Source organism: Silurus aristotelis (genome assembly GCF_946808225.1).
Source record: "Silurus aristotelis genome assembly, chromosome: 7".
Lineage (NCBI taxonomy): Eukaryota > Metazoa > Chordata > Actinopteri > Siluriformes > Siluridae > Silurus > Silurus aristotelis.
This window is the reverse complement of record NC_139580.1, coordinates 4,219,826-4,243,623: the sequence shown is the minus strand read 5'-3', so window position 1 is coordinate 4,243,623 and position 23,798 is coordinate 4,219,826. Positions and strand designations below refer to the sequence as shown.

Sequence of the window (23,798 nt, the reverse complement as noted above, 5' to 3'; positions counted from 1 at the left end):
CTCAAAATTTGCATAACTCTCACTCTTCCTAATTTGCATATTAGCAGATGTCTTGCCCTGCAGCTAGCGGAAAGGGTTTGTTGGTATCCCACATTTCTATAAAGTATGTAATTAAAGACGGTTTCCTCTATAAAACCTCGACACTCGTGCCTAAAGGAAAACTTATTTTTGGGATCTGCCTTGTTGGATCACGTTATACCACATCAGCAGCAACTATCAGGTTGACGAAAGAAGAAAAGTGCAGAACAAAAGAATTCACTTTTAAATTTACAATTTACATAGAAAACATTTATATTTTAGACAATAATGGGATGATGATGGTGTAGAAAAAAACTGTGGCCTACTACTAGCAAACACAAAATAGATTGACTGGAATTCTCCAGTACCTTGTGTGTGAGGAGTGTGTATGAGGGGTGTGTGTGAGTAGTGTGTATGAGGGGTGTGTGATCAGCTATCAGGCTTTTCAGCAGCAATGTTTTGCATAAGTGTCCATGACGGAGGGAAGGGATGGTGTTATAAAAGCACGGTGCCATTGTGAAAAAACAATCTGATGTATAATGGAGGTCTGAGAGCCAGAATATAGAAGTCTGATAGATGTGTAAAGTGTAAAGTCATTTATTTTTATCAGTTAACAAAATGGAAAGCAAACAGAAGAAAAAACTATATTTATAATACATATAGAAATGTATAGACATATAAAATACCCATTTATAGTTTCTGGTCCTTACGATAGATGGGGATATTCTAATCGAAACGCTTGTGTAAGAAAACAAACAAAACTACCAACAAAAAAAAAAAACAGTGAATTGCATGTGAGAAAAACAAATAGTGGAAAAGTGTGTTTTGGGCAAAAGGCGTGTCGCTTAGCGCCAATTACAACCGATGATAATAACATCTTTCTCACGCTACAGGTGGGATAGAAGTGTAAACAAACAAAACAAAAACGTTTTTGAACACAAATGTAAAGAGAAATGGTGATAATGCTGACAGAGTTAAGGCATTTAACTGCTAATATTTATTTATTAATCATGTAGTATACAATTCTAATTCTAAGTACATGCGTCAGACATGACATTATAACATTATAACATTCTGAATGGTGAAGTGAAGAACACTATTGTTATCTTTATCACCTGTTAGTGGGTGGATTTATTTATTAGGCACCAAGTGAAGATTTTGTCCTCAAAGTTGATGTTAGAAGCAGGAAAAATGAGCTTAAGGATTTGAGCGAGTTTGACAAATTGTGACGTCTAGACGTCTGGGGCAGAGCGTCTCCAAAACTGCAGCTCTTGTGGGATGTTCCTGGTCTGCAGTGGTCCGTATCTATCAAAAGAGCTCCAAAGGAAGGAACAATGGTGAACCCTTTTCCTACAGGAACTGTACTCCTTCAGGAACTATAAAAGGAACTGCACTCCTCCAGGAACTATACTTCTCCAGTAACCATACCAGGAACTATACTTCCCCAAAAAACATAGTCCTCTAGTAACAATAACATGAATTGTACTCCTCCGGGAATCATGCTCTTCCAGACCCCTTACTCTTTCAAGTACCGAGCTCCTATTGGCACCTGTACTCCTCCAGGAAACATATGCTTCTCCAAGAACCATACCAGGACCCGTACTCCTCCAGGAACCATCTCTCTAGAACCATTCAAGGAACCATGGTCCTAGAGAAACCATACTCCTCCAAAAACATAGTCCTCTAGAAATAATACCAGGAAATCTACTTCTCTAGAAAATTGTACTCTATCAAAAACCATACTCCTCTTGTAACCATATACCAGGAACCATATTCCTCCCGATACCCTACCAAAAACCGTTCTCCTCTATTACTTTGCTCCTCCAGGAATCATGCTCATCCAGGAACTTTACTCTTTAAGGAAATGTGCTCCTATGATGACTATACATATACAGGAACCAGACTTTTACAAGAACTGTACCAGGAATAATGTTTCACCAGGAACCATACCCTTCCAGGAACTGTACTCCTTTAGGAATTGTTCCAGGAACCATACTCCTCCACAAACTGTACTTCTCCAAGAACTGTACCAGGAAACTGACTCCTCCAAGAACCATATTGCAATGAGCAGGAAAACTTATTCCAGATTCCTGAACACTTCTCATTCTGTTCTTCTGTACAATGCATTACAGCCTTCTGTATACTTTTCAGTCCTATTATAAAACTTGTTATTTGCTATATATTTCTGTATTTACTGAGGAATTATGTTACTTACACAACCTTAACTTCCCTTTGGGTATGTATGTGGAGTATGACGAGCACTTGGCAAAAACACTTTTTTTTTTTTTTTTTTTTTACTCGTGTAGTAGCGCAGACAGTCCGCTAGGTGTCAATAATACCACTTTGCAGGTAAAATGCAGCCTCTTCGAGCCAACGAAAAAGAACCATTAAAACAGCGCCCTCTTGCAGACGCGGTTTGTAATGACACTTTTGATATTGATAGTGTGTCTAATACCATTTAATTTGTTTTCTTTTTTTACAGTTAAAAAGGGAAACGCTTTAGATGCACATTCAGATTGTTTTTAAAGACTAGTTCAAATAGGTTTTAGGAGGACATAAATAAACATATATAAGAAAAGAAAGAAAGGACTTTGTTGAGCTGTAAACTGGTTCTAATCCTCCACCATGTCTTTGAGGACTCTGCCTTTACTGATAATAAATCTGGGAGGAGAAATGCTTTATATTCTGGACCAGAGACTCCGAGCTCAGAATCAAACAGATGATAAAATACAGAAAGGTAATTTAGTATTAGTTCCCCTCCTTTAAAAATAAATCCCTGCTCACATTAAGAGAAATGTACAGAATTCCCCATTAATAGGTGGATTAGTGTCTCCCTATTTTCCCTATTTAAATATATATATATAATATTTCTTCTAAAATGTTAGTATTTATTTTATTCCCACACTCCAGCAGCACCTCTCAGTTAGTGTTCAATGATTCTCATATTACATAAAAAAAAAAGGGGGGAATTTCTGAATGAAACTGATCTGAAGGCTCTGGTTTGGTGTGTTCACTTCCAGCAAATGTGCGCAGGAAGTGTAGGCAAATAATACAGCTGTGTTAGCTTTCATTTAGCAGGTTAGCTTTAACAGGTTAGATTAATGCTAACCTACTGAGGGAAAGCTAATCTGACACGTTAATGCTAACCTACTGAGGGAAAGCTAATCTGACACGTTAATGCTAACCTACTGAGGGAAAGCTAATCTGACACGTTAATGCTAACCTACCGAGTGGAAGCTAATCTAACACGTTAATGCTAACCTACTGAGGGAAAGCTAATCTGACACGTTAATGCTAACCTACTGAGGGAAAGCTAATCTGACACGTTAATGCTAACCTACTGAGGGAAAGCTAATCTGACACGTTAATGCTAACCTACCGAGTGGAAGCTAATCTAACACGTTAATGCTAACCTACCGAGTGAAAGCTAATCTGACACGTTAATGCTAACCTACTCAGTGGAAGCTAATCTGACACGTTAATGCTAACCTACCGAGTGAAAGCTAATCTGACACGTTAATGCTAACCTACTGAGTGGAAGCTAATCTGACACGTTAATGCTAACCTACCGAGTGAAAGCTAATCTGACACGTTAATGCTAACCTACCGAGTGGAAGCTAATCTGACACGTTAATGCTAACCTACCGAGTGAAAGCTAATCTGACATGTTAATGCTAACCTACTGAGTGGAAGCTAATCTGACACGTTAATGCTAACCTACCGAGTGGAAGCTAATATGACACGTTAATGCTAACCTACCGAGTGGAAGCTAATATGACACGTTAATGTGAACCTATTTAGTGGAAGCTAATCTGACACGTTAATGCTAACCTACCGAGTGAAAGCTAATCTGACACGTTAATGCTAACCTACTGAGTGAAAGCTAATCTGACACGTTAATGTTAACCTATTTAGTGGAAGCTAATCTGACACGTTAATGCTAACCTACCGAGTGAAAGCTAATCTGACACGTTAATGCTAACCTACCGAGTGAAAGCTAATCTGACACGTTAATGTTAACCTATTTAGTGGAAGCTAATATGACACGTTAATGCTAACCTACAGAGTGAAAGCTAATCTGACACGTTAATGTTAACCTATTTAGTGGAAGCTAATCTGACACGTTAATGCTAACCTACCGAATGAAAGCTAATCTGACAGATTAATGCTAACCTACCGAGTGGAAACTAATCTGACACGTTAATGCTAACCTACTCAGTGGAAGCTAATCTGACACGTTAATGCTAACCTACTGAGTGGAAGCTAATCTGACACGTTAATGCTAACCTACCAAATGAAAGCTAATCTGACACGCTAATGCTAACCTACTGAGTGGAAGCTAATCTGACACGTTAATGCTAACCTACCAAATGAAAGCTAATCTGACACGTTAATGCTAACCTACCGAGTGGAAGCTGATCTGACACGTTAATGCTAACCTACCGAGTGGAAACTGATCTGACACGTTAATGCTAACCTACTGAGTGGAAGCTATTCTGACACGTTAATGTTAACCTATTTAGTGGAAGCTAATCTGACACGTTAATGCTAACCTACCGAGTGGAAGCTAATCTGACACGTTAATGCTAACCTATCGAGTGGAAACTGATCTGACACGTTAATGCTAACCTACCGAGTGGAAGCTAATCTGACACGTTAATGCTAACCTACCGAGTGGAAACTGATCTGACACGTTAATGCTAACCTACTCAGTGGAAGCTAATCTGACACGTTAATTCTAACCTACCGAGTGGAAACTGATCTGACACGTTAATGCTAACCTACTCAGTGGAAGCTAATCTGACACGTTAATTCTAACCTACTGAGTGAAAGCTAATCTGACACTTTAATGCTAACCTACTGAGTGAAAGCTGATCTGACTCGTTAATGCTAACCTACCGAGTGAAAGCTAATCTGACACGTTAATGCTAACCTACCGAGTGGAAGCTAATATGACACGTTAATGCTAACCTACCAAGTGGAAGCTAATCTGACACGTTAATGCTAACCTACTGAGTGGAAGCTAATCTGACCAGTTAATGCTAACCTACTGAGTGAAAGCTAATCTGACACTTTAATGTTAACCTATTTAGTGGAAGCTAATCTGACACGTTAATGCTAACCTACCGAGTGAAAGCTAATCTGACACGTTAATTCTAACCTACCGAATGAAAGCTAATCTGACAGATTAAGGCTAACCTACCGAGTGGAAACTAATCTGACACGTTAATGCTAACCTACTCAGTGGAAGCTAATCTGACACGTTAATGCTAACCTACTGAGTGAAAGCTAATCTGACACGTTAATGCTAACCTACTGAGTGAAAGCTAATCTGACACGTTAATGCTAACCTACTGAGTGGAAGCTAATCTGACACGTTAATGTTAACCTATTTAGTGGAAGCTAATCTGACACGTTAATGCTAATTTACCGAGTGAGAGCTAATCTGACACGTTAATGCTAACCTACCGAATGAAAGCTAATCTGACAGATTAATGCTAACCTACCCAGTGGAAACTGATCTGACACGTTAATGATAACCTACTCAGTGGAAGCTAATCTGACACGTTAATTCTAACCTACTGAGTGAAAGCTAATCTGACACTTTAATGCTAACCTACTGAGTGAAAGCTGATCTGACTCGTTAATGCTAACCTACCGAGTGAAAGCTAATCTGACACGTTAATGCTAACCTACCGAGTGGAAGCTAATATGACACGTTAATGCTAACCTACCGAGTGGAAGCTAATCTGACACGTTAATGCTAACCTACTGAGTGGAAGCTAATCTGACCAGTTAATGCTAACCTACTGAGTGGAAGCTAATCTGACACGTTAATGTTAACCTACTGAGTGGAAGCTAATCTGACCAGTTAATGCTAACCTACTGAGTGGAAGCTAATCTGACACGGTAATGTTAACCTATTTAGTGGAAGCTAATCTGACACGTTAATGCTAACCTACCGAGTGAAAGCTAATCTGACACGTTAATTCTAACCTACCGAATGAAAGCTAATCTGACAGATTAAGGCTAACCTACCGAGTGGAAACTAATCTGACACGTTAATGCTAACCTACTCAGTGGAAGCTAATCTGACACGTTAATGCTAACCTACTGAGTGAAAGCTAATCTGACACGTTAATGCTAACCTACTGAGTGAAAGCTAATCTGACACGTTAATGCTAACCTACTGAGTGGAAGCTAATCTGACACGTTAATGTTAACCTATTTAGTGGAAGCTAATCTGACACGTTAATGTTAATTTACCGAGTGAGAGCTAATCTGACACGTTAATGCTAACCTACCGAATGAAAGCTAATCTGACAGATTAATGCTAACCTACCCAGTGGAAACTGATCTGACACGTTAATGATAACCTACTCAGTGGAAGCTAATCTGACACGTTAATTCTAACCTACTGAGTGAAAGCTAATCTGACACTTTAATGCTAACCTACCGAGTGAAAGCTAATCTGACACGTTAATGCTAACCTACTGAGTGGAAGCTAATCTGACACGTTAATTCTAACCTACTGAGTGAAAGCTAATCTGACACTTTAATGCTAACCTACTGAGTGAAAGCTAATCTGACACGTTAATGCTAACCTACTGAGTGAAAGCTAATCTGACACGTTAATGCTAACCTACCGAGTGGAATGAGGCCGATGACTGTAGCGTCGTCTGCACTTCAGGAGCGTGACAGAGGGTCTGTAGAGGTGCAGTTATTGGTCTACAGGGAGAAGAGCAGAGGGGAGAGAACACATCCCTGTGGGTCACCAGTGCTTGGAACAGAGCGCTTGGGTTAGTTTGGTGTGGAGGAGTGTTGGGATGATGGTGTTGAAGTCCACAAACAGGATAAGTCCCCGGTTTGTTCAGGTGTTGCAGGATGAAGTGCAGTCCCATGTTCTCCTGTGTGTCCAGTCCACTGGTCCAGCAAGGGTCCAGTGATGTCCTTCAGATAAGCCAACACCAGTCTCTCAAATGACTTCATGACCCCAGATGTTAGGGCAATTGGTCAGTAGTCGTTAAGTCCAGTGATTTTTGGTTTCTTCTGGATGGGGATGATGGTGGAACGTTTGGATCCGGCAGGCACTTCACACAGTTCCAGTGATGTGTTAAAGATCTTTGAGTAAATGCTAGATTAGCCTCCTGACACTTTGGACTACCCTGTGTTTAAACATAGACCCATAAAGTGAATAAAGTGTGTGGTGTTTTTTATAGAGAATGAGGAATGGGTCTAGATCATGCTCTCATGCTACTTGTCCCTCCTGCAGGTTGGTCAGAGGAGGACAGGAAACGAGGTAAAGATCTGTAAGGATTGACATTAGCAGTGTCCTACACACTAAATAGCACCTTCATCATCCACCTGAGATTACAGTAGTAGTACTTTTGCTAACTGAGTCTCATTTGTATGCAAATACGTTTTTGTCCTCTGTGTTTTGTGTCTTTGATTTGAATCTGTGTGTGTGTGTGTGTGTGTGTGTGTGTGTGTGTGTGTGTGTGTGTGTGTGTGTGTGTGTGTGTGTGTGTAGTGCTGAACGATATCGTAGGCGTGATGTTCAGTAAGGCATTTATAGAGGAGACGATGCAGCCGCAGGACGTGTACTCACACAGAGCGCTGCGCTGCCTGCTCACACGTCTGGCTCATACCTCCATCATGAGGCTCAGCTCCACCAGCATGGACCGGGTAGGGCGGCTGGGGAAGGAGGGGATCGAGGAGAGTGGATATGGAGGAAGCAATGTTTTGAAGCAGTCTTGATATAAATCCCATAAAACCCAATCCCAGATTTTTTTATATATATATTTCAAAATCATTTATAAATGTCCAGAATTACCCGTGTTGGAATCTAACACATATTCATCTCTGGATACAGGGGTCCTACTGTACTTATAGAACTATACTCTATATCGACAAAAGTATTGGGACACCTGACTTCTCCACCCATATGTGGTTCTTCCCCAAATTGTTAGCACAAACATGAAGGCACACAATTTTATAAAATATCTTTGGATGCAGTAGCATGAAAGTCTAACTTCACTAAAACTAGGAGACCCAAATCTGTTCCAGCATACAGCCAACTCCATTAAAATAGAGTTTACATGGGATGGAGTGGAAGAGTGGAAGAGACCTGACCCTATTGAACACCTTTTGGATGATTTAGAACACTGACTGCTCCCCAGGCCTCCTCATCTCACCTACATCAGTACCTAACACCCTTGTAACTGATTTAAAAAATCCTCAAAAGCACAATCCAAAATCTAGTGGAACATCTCCAGAAAAATGGGATATAATAGTTAATATAACAGTAAAATTGGGACTCAATGTGAAACGAGATGTTCAAATAGGACTACCAAGCTGGTGTCCACAAACTTTTGACCATATCGTGTGTGTGTGTGTGTGTATGTGTGTGTGTGTGCAGCTGTATGATCTGATGACAATGGCGTTTAAGTACCAGATCGTCCTCTGTCCTCGGCCAAGAGATTTGCTCCTCGTCTCCTTCAACCACATGGACGGGGTTCGGGGACTCATTAAAGACAATCTTCGCCTCATTAACTCTGTCAACGAGGCACAGCGTTTCATCATAGAGGTACCACCTTTTTACCGCACAACATTTGTTAGAAATTCCCTGGTTTCAGGATGGATGGATGGATGGATGGATGTAGAATGAACTTTTCTACGGTTTAAACTGCAAATAAATCTTTAATGATGGTTTAATGTTTCTGACCTTACATAAAATTTGTGTGTGCTTTAAGAACTTCCAATTGCACATTGTGTCCCCTTTTGTTGTTATAATCCTCCCCACACTTATGGGAAGATGTTCCAATAGATTTCAAGATTTGTGGAGATTTTTTCAGTCACAAGGGTGTTAGTAAAGTCAGGTAGGTGAGGTGAGGAGGCCTGGGGTTCAGTCAGCATTTACATTTATCCCAAATGTGTTTAAGGGGTTTATTAGGGTCGAGGTCAGAGCGCTATAGCAGATCTTCCACATCTTCCAGCCCATGTAAAGCATATCTTCATGTAGCTGGCTTTGTGCATACTCATGCTGGAACAGGTTTGAGTCTCCTAGTTCAGTTCGTGCTACCATGCATAAATACATCCTATACAGTTGTGTTCCTCTTTGAGTTTGGAGAAAAAACCCATACGGCTGAAAAAAGTCAGGTGTCCAAATATTTTTGGAGCTGGATAACTAGGGATCTTTTACTTTATGAGCCTTTGTACTTCTATCATAGTTGTATTTTTTCTCATTTTGTTTTAGACGTACACTCCTCTATCAGACGGCGAGTTTCAGCTCATACGGCAGACACTCCTTGCTTTCTTTCAGGACATTCACATAAGGGTGAGATTCGTTTTACACAGTGTCTGTTTAAAAGCTAAAAAATGGTCAGTGGTTGTTTTAAATAACTTTTTTGGAATAATATATTTTTAACAAAAAAGGAAACAATTCAGAACAAATAAGCAACTATATAATAAATTTTTCCTTTTTTTTAAAGGAGTCTAAAAGAAACAGAATAAAACCACAAAGTATTTGGAAATATTAGTTTTTTGTTTTGTTCAAACCCTATTAAAGAAGTTGGAGGTCCTTTTAAAGCTCCTCATATTACAGTATATTATACATTATTTTAATATTTGATATATTTTCTCCTTTATACCTGTACAGGAGACTGGTGTATGTATTGTGTATGTATGTATGTATGTGTTCACTGGACATCATATACAGTGAGGAAAATAAGTATTTGAACACCCTGTTATTTTGCAAGATCTCCCACTTAGAAATCATGGAGGGGTCTGAAATTGTCATCGTAGGTGCATGTCCATTGTGAGAGACATAATCTAAAAAAAAAAATCCAGAAATCACTATATATGATTTTTAAACTATTTATTTGTATGATACAGCTGCAAATAAGTATTTGAACACCTGTCTATCAGCTAGAATTCTGACCCTCAAAGACCTGTTAGTCTGCCTTTAAAATGTCCACCTCCACTACATTCATTATCCTAAATTAGATGCACCTGTTTGAGGTCGTTAGCTGCATAAAGACACCTGTCCACCCCATACAATCAGTAAGAATCGAACTACAAACATGGCCAAGACCAAAGACACTAGAGACAAAATTGTACACCTCCACAATGCTGGAAAGTGCTACAGGGAAATTGCCAAGCAGCTTGGTGAAAAATGGTCCACTGTTGGAGCAATCATTAGAAAATGGAAGAAGCTAAACATGACTGTCAATCTCCCTCGGACTGGGGCTCCATGCAAGATCTCAGCTCGTGGGGTCTCAATGATCCTAAGGAAGGTGAGAAATCAGCCCAGAACTACACAGAAGGAGCTGGTCAATGACCTGAAAAGAGCTGGGACCACCGTTTCCAAGGTTACTGTTGGTAATACACTAAGACGTCATGGTTCGAAATCATGCATGGCACAGAAGGTTCCCCTGCTTAAACCAGCACATGTCCAGGCACGTCTTTAGTTTGTCAATGACTATTTGGATGATCCAGAGGAGTCATGGGAGAAAGTCATGTGGTCAGATGAGACCAAAATAGAACTTTTGGGTCATAATTCCACTAAACGTGTTTGAAGGAAGAAGAATGATAAGTATTATCCCAAGAACACCATCCCTACTGTGAAGCATGGGGGTGGTAGCATCATGCTTTGGGGGTGTTTTTCTGCACATGGGTCAGGGCGACTGCACTGTATTAAGGAGAGGATGACCGGGGCCATGTATTGCGAGATTTTGGGGAACAACCTCCTTCCCTCAGTTAGAGCATTGAAGATGGGTCGAGGCTGGGTCTTCCAACATGACAATGACCCAAAGCACACAGCCAGGATAAGCAAGGAGTGGCTCTGTAAGAAGCATATCAAGGTTCTGGCGTGGCCTAGCCAGTCTCCAGACCTAAACCCAATAGAGAATCTTTTTGGAGGGAGCTCAAACTCCGTGTTTCTCAGCGACAGGCCAGAAACCTGACTGATCTAGAGAAGATCTGTGTGGAGAAGTGGGTCAAAATCCCTCCTGCAGTGTGTGCAAACCTGGTGAAAAACTACAGGAAACGTTTGACCTCTGTAATTGCAAACAAAGGCTACTGTACCAAATATTAACATTGACTTTCTCAGGTGTTCAAATACTTATTTGCAGCTGTATCATACAAATAAATAGTTAAAAAATCATACATTGTGATTTCTGGATTTTTTTTTTTTTAGATTATGTCTCTCACAGTGGACATGCACCTACGATGACAATTTTAGACCCCTCCATGATTTCTAAGTGGGAGAACTTGCAAAATAGCAGGGTGTTCAAATACTTATTTTCCTCACTGTATATGATTCCTTCTTCCAGGTTTCAATTTTCCTGAAAGAGAATCTCCAGAAAGAGGATGGGACTTTTGTGATGCCAAATTCAGGGCCGGTGCCTCATGGCTCTGAGGTTCCAGGATTAATCAGGTCTTCTTCTCTGTCTACTTCTTTTACCCTGTGTGTGAATCATTATCATAGATACAGTATTACATTATCTACAAATAATATTTCATGCGGTGTTTCTTTTCATTGAAAGAATTTTCTAAAATGTTCATAGTGCCATAGAGTTCATAGCATTGTTCCAACTGCATGTTTAAATCATCACACACACACACACACACACACACACACACACACACACACACACACACACACACACACACTTCGGCCTTGTTAGTGTCTTAAATGTGGTCTTTTGCAAATGTTCAAGATAAAAATATACAACTTTATAAAGCTAAAAGCTACTTCCAGCTTCTCTTAGTTCTATCAGCTTCGGATAGGGGGTGTGGCTTATTTTATTTTATGTAGGAGGATGGATGGAGCTTGTTGTAGTAGTAGGAGGATGGATGGAGCTTGTTGTAGTAGGAGGATGGATGAAGCTTGTTGTAGTAGTAGGAGGATGGATGGAGCTTGTTGTAGCAGTAGGAGGATGGATGGAGCTTGTTGTAGTAGGAGGAGGATGGATGAAGCTTGTTGTAGTAGGAGGATGGATGGAGCTTGTTGTAGTAGTAGGAGGATGGATGGAGCTTGTTGTAGTGGTAAAGGATGGATGGAGCTTGTTGTAGTAGTAGGAGGATGGATGGAGCTTGTTGCAGTGGTAGGAGGATGGATGGAGCTTGTTGCAGTGGTAGGAGGATGGATGGAGCTTGTTGTAGTAGGAGGATGGATGGAGCTTGTTGTAGTAGTAGGAGGATGGATGGAGCTTGTTGTAGTAGTAGGAGGATGGATGGAGCTTGTTGTAGTAGTAGGAGGATGGATGAAGCTTGTTGTAGTAGGAGGATGGATGGAGCTTGTTGTAGTAGTAGGAGGATGGATGGAGCTTGTTGTAGTGGTAAAGGATGGATGGAGCTTGTTGAAGTAGGAGGATGGATGGAGCTTGTTGTAGTGGTAGGAGGATGGATGGAGCTTGTTGTAGTAGTAGGAGGATGGATGAAGCTTGTTGTAGTAGTAGGAGGATGGATGGAGCTTGTTGTAGTGGTAGAGGATGAATGGAGCTTGTTGTAGTAGGAGGATGGATGGAGCTTGTTGTAGTGGTAGGAGGATGGATGGAGCTTGTTGTAGTGGTAAAGGATGGATGGAGCTTGTTGTAGTAGTAGGAGGATGGATGGAGCTTGTTGTAGTAGTAGGAGGATGGATGGAGCTTGTTGTAGTGGTAGGAGGATGGATGGAGCTTGTTGTAGTAGTAGGAGGATGGATGGAGCTTGTTGTAGTGGTAGGAGGATGGATGGAGCTTGTTGTAGTAGTAGGAGGATGGATGGAGCTTGTTGTAGTGGTAGGAGGATGGATGGAGCTTGTTGTAGTGGTAGGAGGATGGATGGAGCTTGTTGTAGTGGTAGGAGGATGGATGGAGCTTGTTGTAGTGGTAGGAGGATGGATGGAGCTTGTTGTAGTGGTAGGAGGATAGATGGAGCTTGTTGTAGTAGGAGGATGGATGAAGCTTGTTGTAGTAGTAGGAGGATGGATGGAGCTTGTTGTAGTAGTAGGAGGATGGATGGAGCTTGTTGTAGTAGGAGGAGGATGGATGGAGCTTGTTGTAGTAGTAGGAGGATGGATGGAGCTTGTTGTAGTGGTAGAGGATGGATGAAGCTTGTTGTAGTAGGAGGATGGATGGAGTTTGTTGTAGTAGTAGGAGGATGGATGGAGCTTGTTGTAGTGGTAGAAGGATGGATGGAGCTTGTTGTAGTGGTAGGAGGATGGATGGAGCTTGTTGTAGTAGTAGGAGGATGGATTGAGTTTGTTGTAGTAGTAGGAGGATGGATGGAGCTTGTTGTAGTGGTAGGAGGATGAATGAAGCTTGTTGTAGTAGTAGGAGGATGGATGGAGCTTGTTGTAGTGGTAGGAGGATGGATGGAGCTTGTTGTAGTAGTAGGAGGATGGATGGAGTTTGTTGTAGTAGTAGGAGGATGGATGGAGCTTGTTGTAGGGCAGGGTGAGACTGTTTTGTCTTTTAAAACTGATGTGGACAGCTATAGAAAGCCAGTGAAAGGAACATATTGAGGTGAGGTGGGAGAACCTACAAAGGTCGAAGTCATGTAGCTTCATTCTGCATCAGTTGCAGAGGTCGAATGTCATTCTCCTAATATTTTGAAAGGAAAAATCAACATGAATGAGATATCTGCCTGACATTGTCAATTGTCTAATTAAGCAGTATTTATGTAAAAATGGTGACACTGTGCTGAATCATCTCAGTCCTGTATGTAATGTTTTAAAATCACAATCTGCATAATGCTAAACTAAAATTTTCAGATAATCTTTAGATTAAAAAAAAAATTACATCCAATAATGACCAAGTTTCCCAAAAGCATTCCCACACAAAGATAATCCTTAAATGGTAGCAAGCAAGCTTGAAGCTGTTGGAGTTAACTCCTGGTGCCATTCTTCTTTCTCTTTCTCATTAAAACGGTTTCTTCTCCAGTTCATCAGATTTATCTTGATTTGATCAAAGTCACTGTATTCACTATATAAGTTCCACCACACTCAAAAATCCTCCATGTAGCTCATTGAGGTCATTATGAAATGCCTACCTCTGAGATCACACCTGAACTTCCAATCACAATACACTATTTAACTACTCTATCTTTTCTGCCTCAGGTACTTTAACATTCGAGGCAGGTTGGTGAGGCGGCGTGAATTTGTGAGCGGAGGCAGCTACGCCAGCTCCTTGAGGGACGCTTCATTCGATGTGTCTGGAGACCGAGTGACACGTCTGGGCACTAACATGTAAACAGCAGTAAACCTGAATTATAAGTTGTAAAAGTAGTGTGTGAGTGTGGAGTGGAATAGAGTTCTCCTTTATGTTCCTTTCATGTACAAACCCTGTGCTCATGCAGGTACGGTGAGAGCTCAGCTGAGGACACACACACCTCTGCAAGCTCCAAACACACATGTAGAAGCGAACAGGTGAACGTTTAGCTTCATCAACAGTGTTTCATATGGTGCCATATTATTTACACGTTTATGACTGGTGTGTGTGTGTGTGTGTGTGTGTGTGTGTGTGTGTGTGTGTGTGTGTGTGTGTGTGTGTGTGTGTGTGTGTGTGTGTGTGTGTGTGTGTTGAGCAGGTTACAGATGATCCTAACCCTCTGGCTAAAGCCGAGCTGAACCTGTTGGCTAAGCTGATGGGACAGGTGGAGGTTTGTAATTTTGTTGGTGATGATGGAGGGATGAGAGTGAATCTGTTTCCCTCACAGCAGGAGGAAGATGAGGAGTGAGTACACATCAGCTCTCAGACTTACAGCCAATGTGCTTCACAATGTTCATGTGAGATCAGATGCACGTACTGTATCCTGCAGTGTATCTGCTGTGTAGAAACATTTATAAACTCTTCTCTTCTCTTATTTTGTTCTTACTTTCTCGTCTCTTCTCATTTTTTCACATCACTTATTTTATTCTCACATCTCCTCTCTTACATTTTTATCTCTTCTCATATTTTTTCCTTCTCTTCTCTACTCCTCTTTTTTACATTTCCTCTATTATCTTCCTCGTACATTTCTCCTCTCTTTTTCTCTTCTCACCTCATCTTTTCTCCTGTCTCCCTTTCTCTCTTTTTTTCTCATATCTTCTCCTCTATCCACTTCTCTTTTCTTGATATAATGTAATTATAGTGCATATACATTTTCAATTGCATCTATGAAAGCTAATAAAATGTATTATCAGTGGAGATGTTTGTAGTTATCATGTATGACTATAATGATGATATTGATGATGATGATGATGATAATGATGAGGAGGAGGAAGGGGGGTGAGGGTGATGTTTGTACACTGTGTTTGAGAAGCTCTGTGTCTCTACAGGGAAAGGCTTTCCAGGAAAGATGAGGCGTTTGGTGTGGTGAACATTCAGGCTGTGAAGGTGAACCCTGAGGCCATGCTTCATATTTGCATATTTACTCTGTGTGTGTGTTTGTGTGTGTGTGTGTGTGTGTGTGTGTGTGTGTGTGTGTGTGTGTGTGTGTGTCTCCTGGATGGGTGGAGTAGTATTACTGCAGTCACATGGGGTTTATAAAACCTGCTCTTTTCATTCTTTTCTCTCTTATCTTCACTTCTTCTATATCCCCCTTTCTTTCCTTCTCTGCTTTTCTCCTCTGTTCCCTTAATCCCATTGTCTTTTCTTTTCTCTTCTCTTCTTTACACCCCTCAGATGTGTGTGTTTTGTTAAACGTCTGACTGTAATTGTCGGTATGTTACACGCTTTGCAGATGATTTCCTCCTAAACACTGTGTGAGATCGAGGCAGAAACGAGATCTCTCCTGACCTTCACACTCTAATGTCTCTAATCTGCTTCATAAAGACTCTCAGTAATGTTACTCTCAGTCTGAGTTCTCCTGGCAATCAACATTCTTTGGCTCAAATTGACAAGACACATTTAATTATGACATGGGACTTTATAGAGAAATTAACATAAGACACACACACACACACACACACACACAGGTTTTTGAATCTGCGTATTAAAGCGCTTTGTGTTTACCTGCAGGCTGACACAGCGCTGACTTACATCGCTGCCCAGTTCACCGATCGGGACCAAGATGAGAGACTCAGCAACAAAGGAGAAGATCTGCTGGCCATGATGGACGACCTCTAAACCACAAAGAAATACAGTATTTCCTCGGATATCACGGGGGTTACGTTCCAGAAACGGAAAACCGCAGAAACGGGCCCTGAATACCAATACTTCAATTCATAAACCTTAAATTTGACCAAAATCACAGACAACATGCACAAAAACTCTGAATAAACACATGTAGTGTTTAATATAATAACAAATAGATTAAAATAAATGAAAATTTGTGTACTGTATACTGCGTTTAAACCATCCCTCAGCTTGAAATTCCTCCGAGTCTGCTGATGTCCCTAGTTGTGGTTCTTCAGTACAAGTTCTAGCTGTACTACTTGTACCTTCTGCTTGATCTCCTTTACGTTAAGACGTGAATTTGTTGTACAGTTGTCGCGCCAGTTGTCCTCTTCTGTCGCTTCGTTTCGTTACCAGAAGCTGTTGCTGGAGCACATTTTGGGGCCATTTGACTCTACTGTACAGAGAATACTGTATAAATTCACTCGAGTTATACAGTAAAGTTTCACCTAACAACACGTCATATCCACAATAATCAGATAGTTATGTTATGTACTTTATTTTCATAAATACAGGAATAAGAGCTTTACACTCTCTTGGCATTTGGACAAGTAATTTCTAAACTTTCAGCTAAAATACTTTGCCACCTCGTGTAAAACTGGCCAAAGGTGTTCTTCAGTAGTTGGGCGATTTCTTTCTGCTCCAGTTCATCCCAGAGCAGTTCAATAGGATTTAGGTTCAGTGACTGGGCAGACCGTTCCATGATAGATATCACTTCAGACAACTGGATAATGAGCTCGGATGTACGCTTGGGTTTATTGTCTTGTTGTACGGTGGAGTCGGTTCCAATGAACCGCAGTCCAGATGGAATTGTATGCTGTTGAAGTATCGAATGGTAGCCATGTTGGTTCTGGAGTCATTTCACTTTCCCGAATAAGTCTCCAGCCGCTAGGGGGCAGACAACGCGCTTCGGGGTGAAAATAAATGACGTCACCACTGATAACACCGAAGTAGGAGGCGGAACAACGGGATTGCTGTTGGGCGGAAATGTTACAGCGGCTACAAATGCGACCATTCAGGTAACAAGAAACAGCCAGTAAAGACATTTAGTACTTATTAATTGTGCAATTAATTAATGAAAAAATATTAACAGATTAACATTTCATTAAAAACTTTCTCCTGTTTTGTTGTTTACTAGAACAAAACCCGCGTGTAGCCTGGGCGAATCCCAAACTGAGCTGTAGTGCACTAGGGAGGGTATAAATTACAGTCAGATTAGAGCACTGTGTAGTGCGATAGGGCGCAGAGAGGATTTAGGACAAGGCCGTGTAGTTGTAATGTGGAGTCGGTGGCTGTTTGTACTTCCGGTTAGCATGATGCTAAACTGATGTCTGAGCATGTTGGTTATATTATCTGGTGTTTCAGTTACAATGATATTACTGTTTAATATTTATTTCTAATTAAAGTAATAAAGAGTTTAACACAGCCTGTTGTTTGTATGGGTTTCCTCCGGGTTCTCCGGTTTCCTCCTACAATATTCCACTTTACGGAAGATGAAGGAATAAAAGGGAGATTTGTAATATGTTAAGTTTAAAAGTGTTTAATAGTAATATTAAAACCTCAACACTATTATTAATAATAAACAATGCAAACAAAAGTTTTCTTTTGAGATAAAAAATAATATATATTATTCGTTTTTTAATTGAATTATATAGGGTTTTTTATCTTTTGTTTTTTTTTTACTATGTTGTTTTTTATTTGTTTTCTTTTTTTATTTGGGTTTTTGAACAGATTTTTTAGTTTTCTAGTTGATTTTCTTATGATTTTGCGTTTTGATGATAATTGTTATTTAGTTTTTGTTTAAAAGATGTATTTGTGTTGTTTTTGTTTGTTTTAAACTCTTGGATATGAGGATAAATATATATTTTTTAGTCTTAAATCCTTTTACACATAGCTATATGAAATGTGTTTGTGTTGTTATCATGTAGTTTATAAGATGTGGATTTAATTCCAGTAATGACTATATTTCATTGCATGTTTAATGCTGTGTGTGTGTGTGTGTGTGTGTGTGCAGCATATAATCGATGGCGACTCAGTCGATCGCCGAGCGCACCATCTCTGAGAACAGCCTGGTGGTGCTGTTACAGGGTCTGCACGGTCAGGTGACCACGGTGGATCTGCGGGACGAGAGCACGGCGCGGGGTCGCGTCCTCAACGTGGACGCCTTCATGAACGTGCGTCTGGAGGACGTGGTGTACCGGGACAGACGGGGGAACGTTTCAGAGATGGCCGACCTGTTTGTGACGGGTCGTAACGTGCGTTACGTCCACATTCCTGACCATGTGGACATTGTAGAGACCATACAGAGCCAGCTGGAGAAGATCCGCAGAGTGCGCTGCTTCACTGAGAAGGGGAGGAAGGAGTACAGCAAGAAGAAAAAATAACCAGGAGCAATTTCTGTTCGAGAGATGTTTTGTTTTGGGTAGATTTTTGTGTGAACGGTGAGCAGGAGCTAATAATCACTTCCATGTGACATCACAGACGTTTCTGTTGTTTTTGTGTGACGGATGACGTAAAACATTCTGACCAATGAGAAGAGCGTTCTTTAACACCTCAACAATATGTTGTGATGGCTTTGTATCAACACATACACACTCCATCAGGTTCATTCAGACATGCGAAAAGGTTCTTTGAGGTGTTTGTGCAAATACACAATCATTGAGAATGGGTTTGGGTTTCTTTAATCAGCTCACTGGGCCTCAGAAAAGCGCATACAGACGTAACTGCTATAATATAGAACATCAATTTATTTAAAAACATTTTTTGTAACACTGTCCCAAAACAGACTTTTTTATACATACAATTTTCTGAGTTAAACAGATTTTCTTTTTTTCCACGGTCAATAAAATCTAATACTAAATTAATGAGGTGATACAGAAAACTGCTGAAATGAAACCATTGAACAACACAAGACTCTCAGAGTCTGCACTTGTTAGTAGGTTCTGGTCCCAATGCCTCCCTGTAGCTTAAACTACAGCTGTCTGAAGGATCGCTAACTAAACAGTTCCAAATCTTCTTCTCATTCTCTCTTTTCGAAAACATCATCATATTTAACCAATGAAGTATATAAGGATGGATAACAAATAAATAATCACGTAAAGCTGACTGTTTTTAGCTGATTCTCAAGTCTAATCAGCAGCGTATCTCTCGTTGGCGAGAAAGAGAACTCCGATTGGCTAATTAGCTTAGCGAATGAGCACACGAGAAAAACACGGAACGTGATCGTGCCGTTATTTCTCTTTTCTGCACAGCGTAGAAGACAGGATTAAACAAAGCCAGACAAATACGTTAGTAATGATCGTGGCAGGTGTAAACGGTGAGCGCTTTATATATTTACAGGTCCAGTTTTGCTAGTTTCCCCTGATTGAATACGGAATACGGTTTTAATTCGGAGCACAATCAGAAGATGCTGTTTAATTTAAAATGCCAAAAATCAGCCCCATTAATCCCTCACAGGTATAACGCTTATTGTAGAATAAATATATAGAATTGAATGTACAAAAAATGTTACATGGTATTGAGATGCCTGACCTTCCCAGCAGTATGTGGTTCTTCCTCAAAATGTTACCACAATCATGGAGACACACAATAGTATCAGAGCATCATCTGCTTTACATTGGTTGGAGTGAAAGATCTGCTCTATAGCTCCAACCATGTTGAACACCTTTTGAATGAACACTGACTCCACCCTGGGTCGCCTCAACTTCTCACCTACATCAGAACCTGACTTTACTAACAACCCTGGCTGAATGGATCTCTGGAACATCTAATGGAACATTTCCCCAGAAGAGTGGAAGTTCATGTAGCAGAAATGGGACTAAGATAAGATAATCCTTTATTCGTCCCACAGTGGGGAAATTTCTTTGTTACAGCAGCATGGAAAAAAAAACCAAATAAATGCAAATATATAAAAGAATAGATGAAAGACATACTATTATATTACAAGTATATACACAACACAATATATAAATACAAATATAAAAAGGGATGCTCAAAAAGCACATACCAATCTTACATATGTAGAATTGATCACATGGTTGTGGATTAACGTTTTCACCATCTGTTGATCCCATAACATTTTTTGGATCACTTTTGTTTTGCAGGAACATTAGGTTTCTTCTTGAAAATACAGATGTGCTGATATGGTTTGCTGAACATGTTCTGTTGCTTATTGGATGTGTCTCGCAGATGTTGATGGAACCATAGTGGATTATGTAAATCCCCATTTGTTGCTCATCAGTCTCCGAAACACAGTCTACAAACACACACGATCTAGACTCTGTGATGAAGATGAAGAAGAGGTCCTTTGTTTTTTCTTTAGCTCTCCTCTGTGTTATTGTCTGACTCTGAGGTTTCATAGTTAAAAGTGGATCTATTTAAATGAGTATTTTTGTTGGCGGAGCTGCTGTGGCAGAGCTGACGCTTAATCACCACATAATAACAGTGTGTGAGTTCCTGTTCACACTCACAGCCCAGTAAAAACACTATTTCAAGTAACAGACACAATAAAAAGCCCCAATAGAAGGATTTAATACAAGGGGAATGTAGTTTTTAATGGGCAATATGAGTACAGTAAAGCATGACTTCATGCCATATATATATATATTATATGTACTGCAGCTTTATGGGTTTATGTAAGTCCTTGCAAACACATGGTTTCTCCCTAATGCCTCAGGAGTTTGTGTCTATATGGAGTTCATTTCTACTATAATAAAAATTAATTGTACATAAAATCCAATATGATTTAATTTAATGGAAAATCTCTACCTTGACAAATTTTTGTCTATTTAAATACCCACACCTGGACCCTCCCCTCACCCTTCAAGAACCATAAATTTGCCCCCACTCCTTCAGCTTTCAGGTTCTATATACACTCTTTCCAAAAGTATTGGGTCACCTGCCCTTTCCTGATATATGTGGTTCTTCTCCAAACTGTCCAAGTGTCTTTAGAAATGCTATAATAAGATTTTGCGTTCACTTGAACTTGAAAACCCAAACCTGTTGCAGCATGGCGATGCTCCGGTGCACAAAGTGAGCTCCTTGAAGATCTGGTTTACATGGAGAGGAAGATCTCCTGCTCTGATCTCATCCCTACTGAACACCTTTAAAATGAATGTGAATGCGGACTGCACCCCAGGTCTCCTCACCTACATCAGTACCTGCCTTTCATAACAACCTTGTGGCTGATGAACACAAATATCCATGAGCACACACTAAAATCTTGTGGAACATCTTCCCAGAAGAGTGGAGGGAATTATAGGAGAAAATTGGGACTATATGTGGGATCACATACTGTATTTATGACCAGGTGACCCAATACTTTGAAAATATAGTGTGTGTGTGTGTGTGTGTGTATATATATATATATATATATATATGGACATCCCTCTCAGCTCCCAAGTGTCATACATCTGGCTCCGCCCCTCAGATTTTCCAATCTTTATACCTGAATCCCACACTTAGATTTATCTACCTGGACCATCTCCATTTTTGCGAGAGGTACACTTTCGTCACCACGCCTCTGTTTTTTCAGCTGAATACATATGTCCACTCCTCTCATCAGCAACATAAACACATACGCACTAAACCTCATCCTGTGATCATTTTGAAGGCCGTTTGCCGATGCTAAAGCAGGTTTTATGGCACCAGCCCCATGTTTAGTGTATACGTGTGTATATAAAGTGTGATTCTCTAACTGACATAAACACAAAGAGCTCTTTTAGTGGCAGAGGTTCTCCACAGCTATTTCCTGTTCCACCCTCACAGTTTGAATTTTCTCTTTTTCCTTCTTTCCCAGTCCGGCATAAGTCAACATTGACTGATCCAGATTCCTGTATAGAGTAATGACCTTCAGATGATGTCGAACAAGTGTCCAAATTGTACGATACCTCATTTTCTTTCGCAAAAATGTACCGGTGCAACATTTACACCGTAAACATTAAAACCTTTGTCTGGATCTTGCATCTACAGTTCACTTCCTGCTGCCCCATAATTTTTCGTTACAGACATGTCACATAAATGGTAAGACATAAGATGTAGTTTTTCATACTCTGTACACAGATCAGGCATAACATTATAATATTCTGAGTGGTGAAGTGAAGAACACTGATTATCTTCATCATGGCACCTGTTAGTGGGTGGATTTATTTATTAGACAACAAGTGAACATTTTGTCCTGAAAAGTTGATGTGTTAGAAGCAGGAAAAATGGGCGAGTGAGATTTGATTTCTCATATTGCTAACCTGTTGTGGGCAGTGCAGTTTTCTCCTTTACAGGATAAGAATGATCTGGGCATTTCTATCCATGAAGATCATACAGGAGCAAAACCAAGCAACTGATCCAAATTTCAATTCAATGGCCCTAGTAGCCACAAGGCATTGTAGCAAAGATAGCTTATGATCACATAATGGTTAAAGGCAATGAATATCATGACCAAAGTGCAAGCAGAGACTTTGACAAGACTAGCTATGACCGCAGAAATAAAGGGGAGCCAGAAGGTAACACACACATGAGGGCAGATGGAACATAAAGCTGCAGCCTCTCCATCAACAACAAACCTGAGTGAACTCATCATTAGAGTGGGGATGATGAAATCCAAACACACCAGTTACAGTGATTGGAAGATCGGATAATTTTAGTTACTTGGTTCTTTGAATCTCGTTCATCGAAATGAACAAATCGTTTAGATCATTTATTTCTTTTCTTTGATCAGAAATAAAACAAAATGTTACATGTTCAATAAGCCCCCAACACATCTGTTCACATCTGTTCTGATCAACAGAATGAGTAGCTCACCTCTCATATCTTTTGATTTGTGCCAGTAGGTCTTTTGTCACATTACTCCCATAATTATTGTAACAATAATTGTTAAGATCCGGAAAAAATATTTTGATCGTTTGCATTGTGTAGCGCCTTTGGGAGTCATGTGATCAAATTTGATTTGATTTGATTTGATTTGATTTGATAAAATAACGAACGACTCGGACCAGAGGACTCATGAGATGAACTACTCAATTCTGTTTCCTGTACATAACCTACAGAGATTTAGTGATGCTTTGCTCACGTGTGTCCAGTAAAAAAATGAACAAATCAGTCTTCGAGACTAATCGAGTCACATTAAAGACTCGTTCAAAGTGAACGAATCGTTCATGAACGACTCATCACCACCCAGATCACCAGAAGGCTCTACAGTGCTGAATTCACTCGACTGTAAAACTTTCCTACATATTTTCCTACAAAAGGCAAAACCAGACGTGAAGGCACTTATCAAACCCTGTTCTGTATAAAATAACCTTGGAGACAATGACATGACTTGATTTGACCTGCCAACCCTCAAGAAATAAATCAAGTCTCTTCTCTTTCCCAGCAACCAGGTGGTGAAATATACGTCTTTGATGTCTGAACAACTGAGTCACAGAGTGTCTCCTTAAAAACTCTAAAGACCCACCTCGATTTCTATTAAACCAAGCACTCAAGCACTCAAGCAACTGGAAAGCTTCATCAAAGACTTCTGACATGGTATTAGTTTAATGGCATTCTTAGACCCTGACCCTGACCCTGGCCCTGACCCAGAACCAGACCCTGACCCAGACCCTGACCCTGACCTGTTTGTACTAGAATGTTTGTACTACTTGTCTACTA

The 23,798-nt window shown here is 40.3% G+C and overlaps 2 protein-coding genes across 5 annotated transcripts; both read left to right on the top strand.

Moving 5' to 3' along the window:
* Positions 1 to 2,458: 2,458 nt before the first annotated feature.
* On the top strand, positions 2,459 to 16,844 carry oscp1a (organic solute carrier partner 1a). 4 transcript variants are annotated; one of them, XM_083547138.1, is made up of 11 exons: positions 2,459 to 2,755; positions 7,292 to 7,318; positions 7,550 to 7,704; positions 8,438 to 8,605; positions 9,275 to 9,355; positions 11,352 to 11,455; positions 14,120 to 14,248; positions 14,359 to 14,428; positions 14,587 to 14,735; positions 15,320 to 15,377; positions 16,002 to 16,844. In XM_083547138.1, exons 1-11 carry the CDS (start codon positions 2,644 to 2,646, stop codon positions 16,107 to 16,109), a joined length of 1,161 nt encoding a protein of 386 aa, XP_083403264.1. In that variant the 5' UTR covers positions 2,459 to 2,643; the 3' UTR covers positions 16,110 to 16,844. The 4 variants fall into 4 exon arrangements, with proteins under 4 accessions (XP_083403264.1, XP_083403266.1, XP_083403265.1 ...); XM_083547139.1 differs by having other exon boundaries at positions 2,461 to 2,755; positions 14,590 to 14,735; XM_083547141.1 differs by lacking the exon at positions 2,459 to 2,755 and adding an exon at positions 6,992 to 7,031.
* Positions 16,845 to 17,026: 182 nt separating this feature from the next.
* Positions 17,027 to 19,021, top strand: lsm10 (LSM10, U7 small nuclear RNA associated). The gene is made up of 2 exons (XM_083547247.1): positions 17,027 to 17,176; positions 18,172 to 19,021. Exon 2 carries the CDS (start codon positions 18,182 to 18,184, stop codon positions 18,539 to 18,541), a length of 360 nt encoding a protein of 119 aa, XP_083403373.1. The 5' UTR covers positions 17,027 to 17,176; positions 18,172 to 18,181; the 3' UTR covers positions 18,542 to 19,021.
* Positions 19,022 to 23,798: the final 4,777 nt, after the last annotated feature.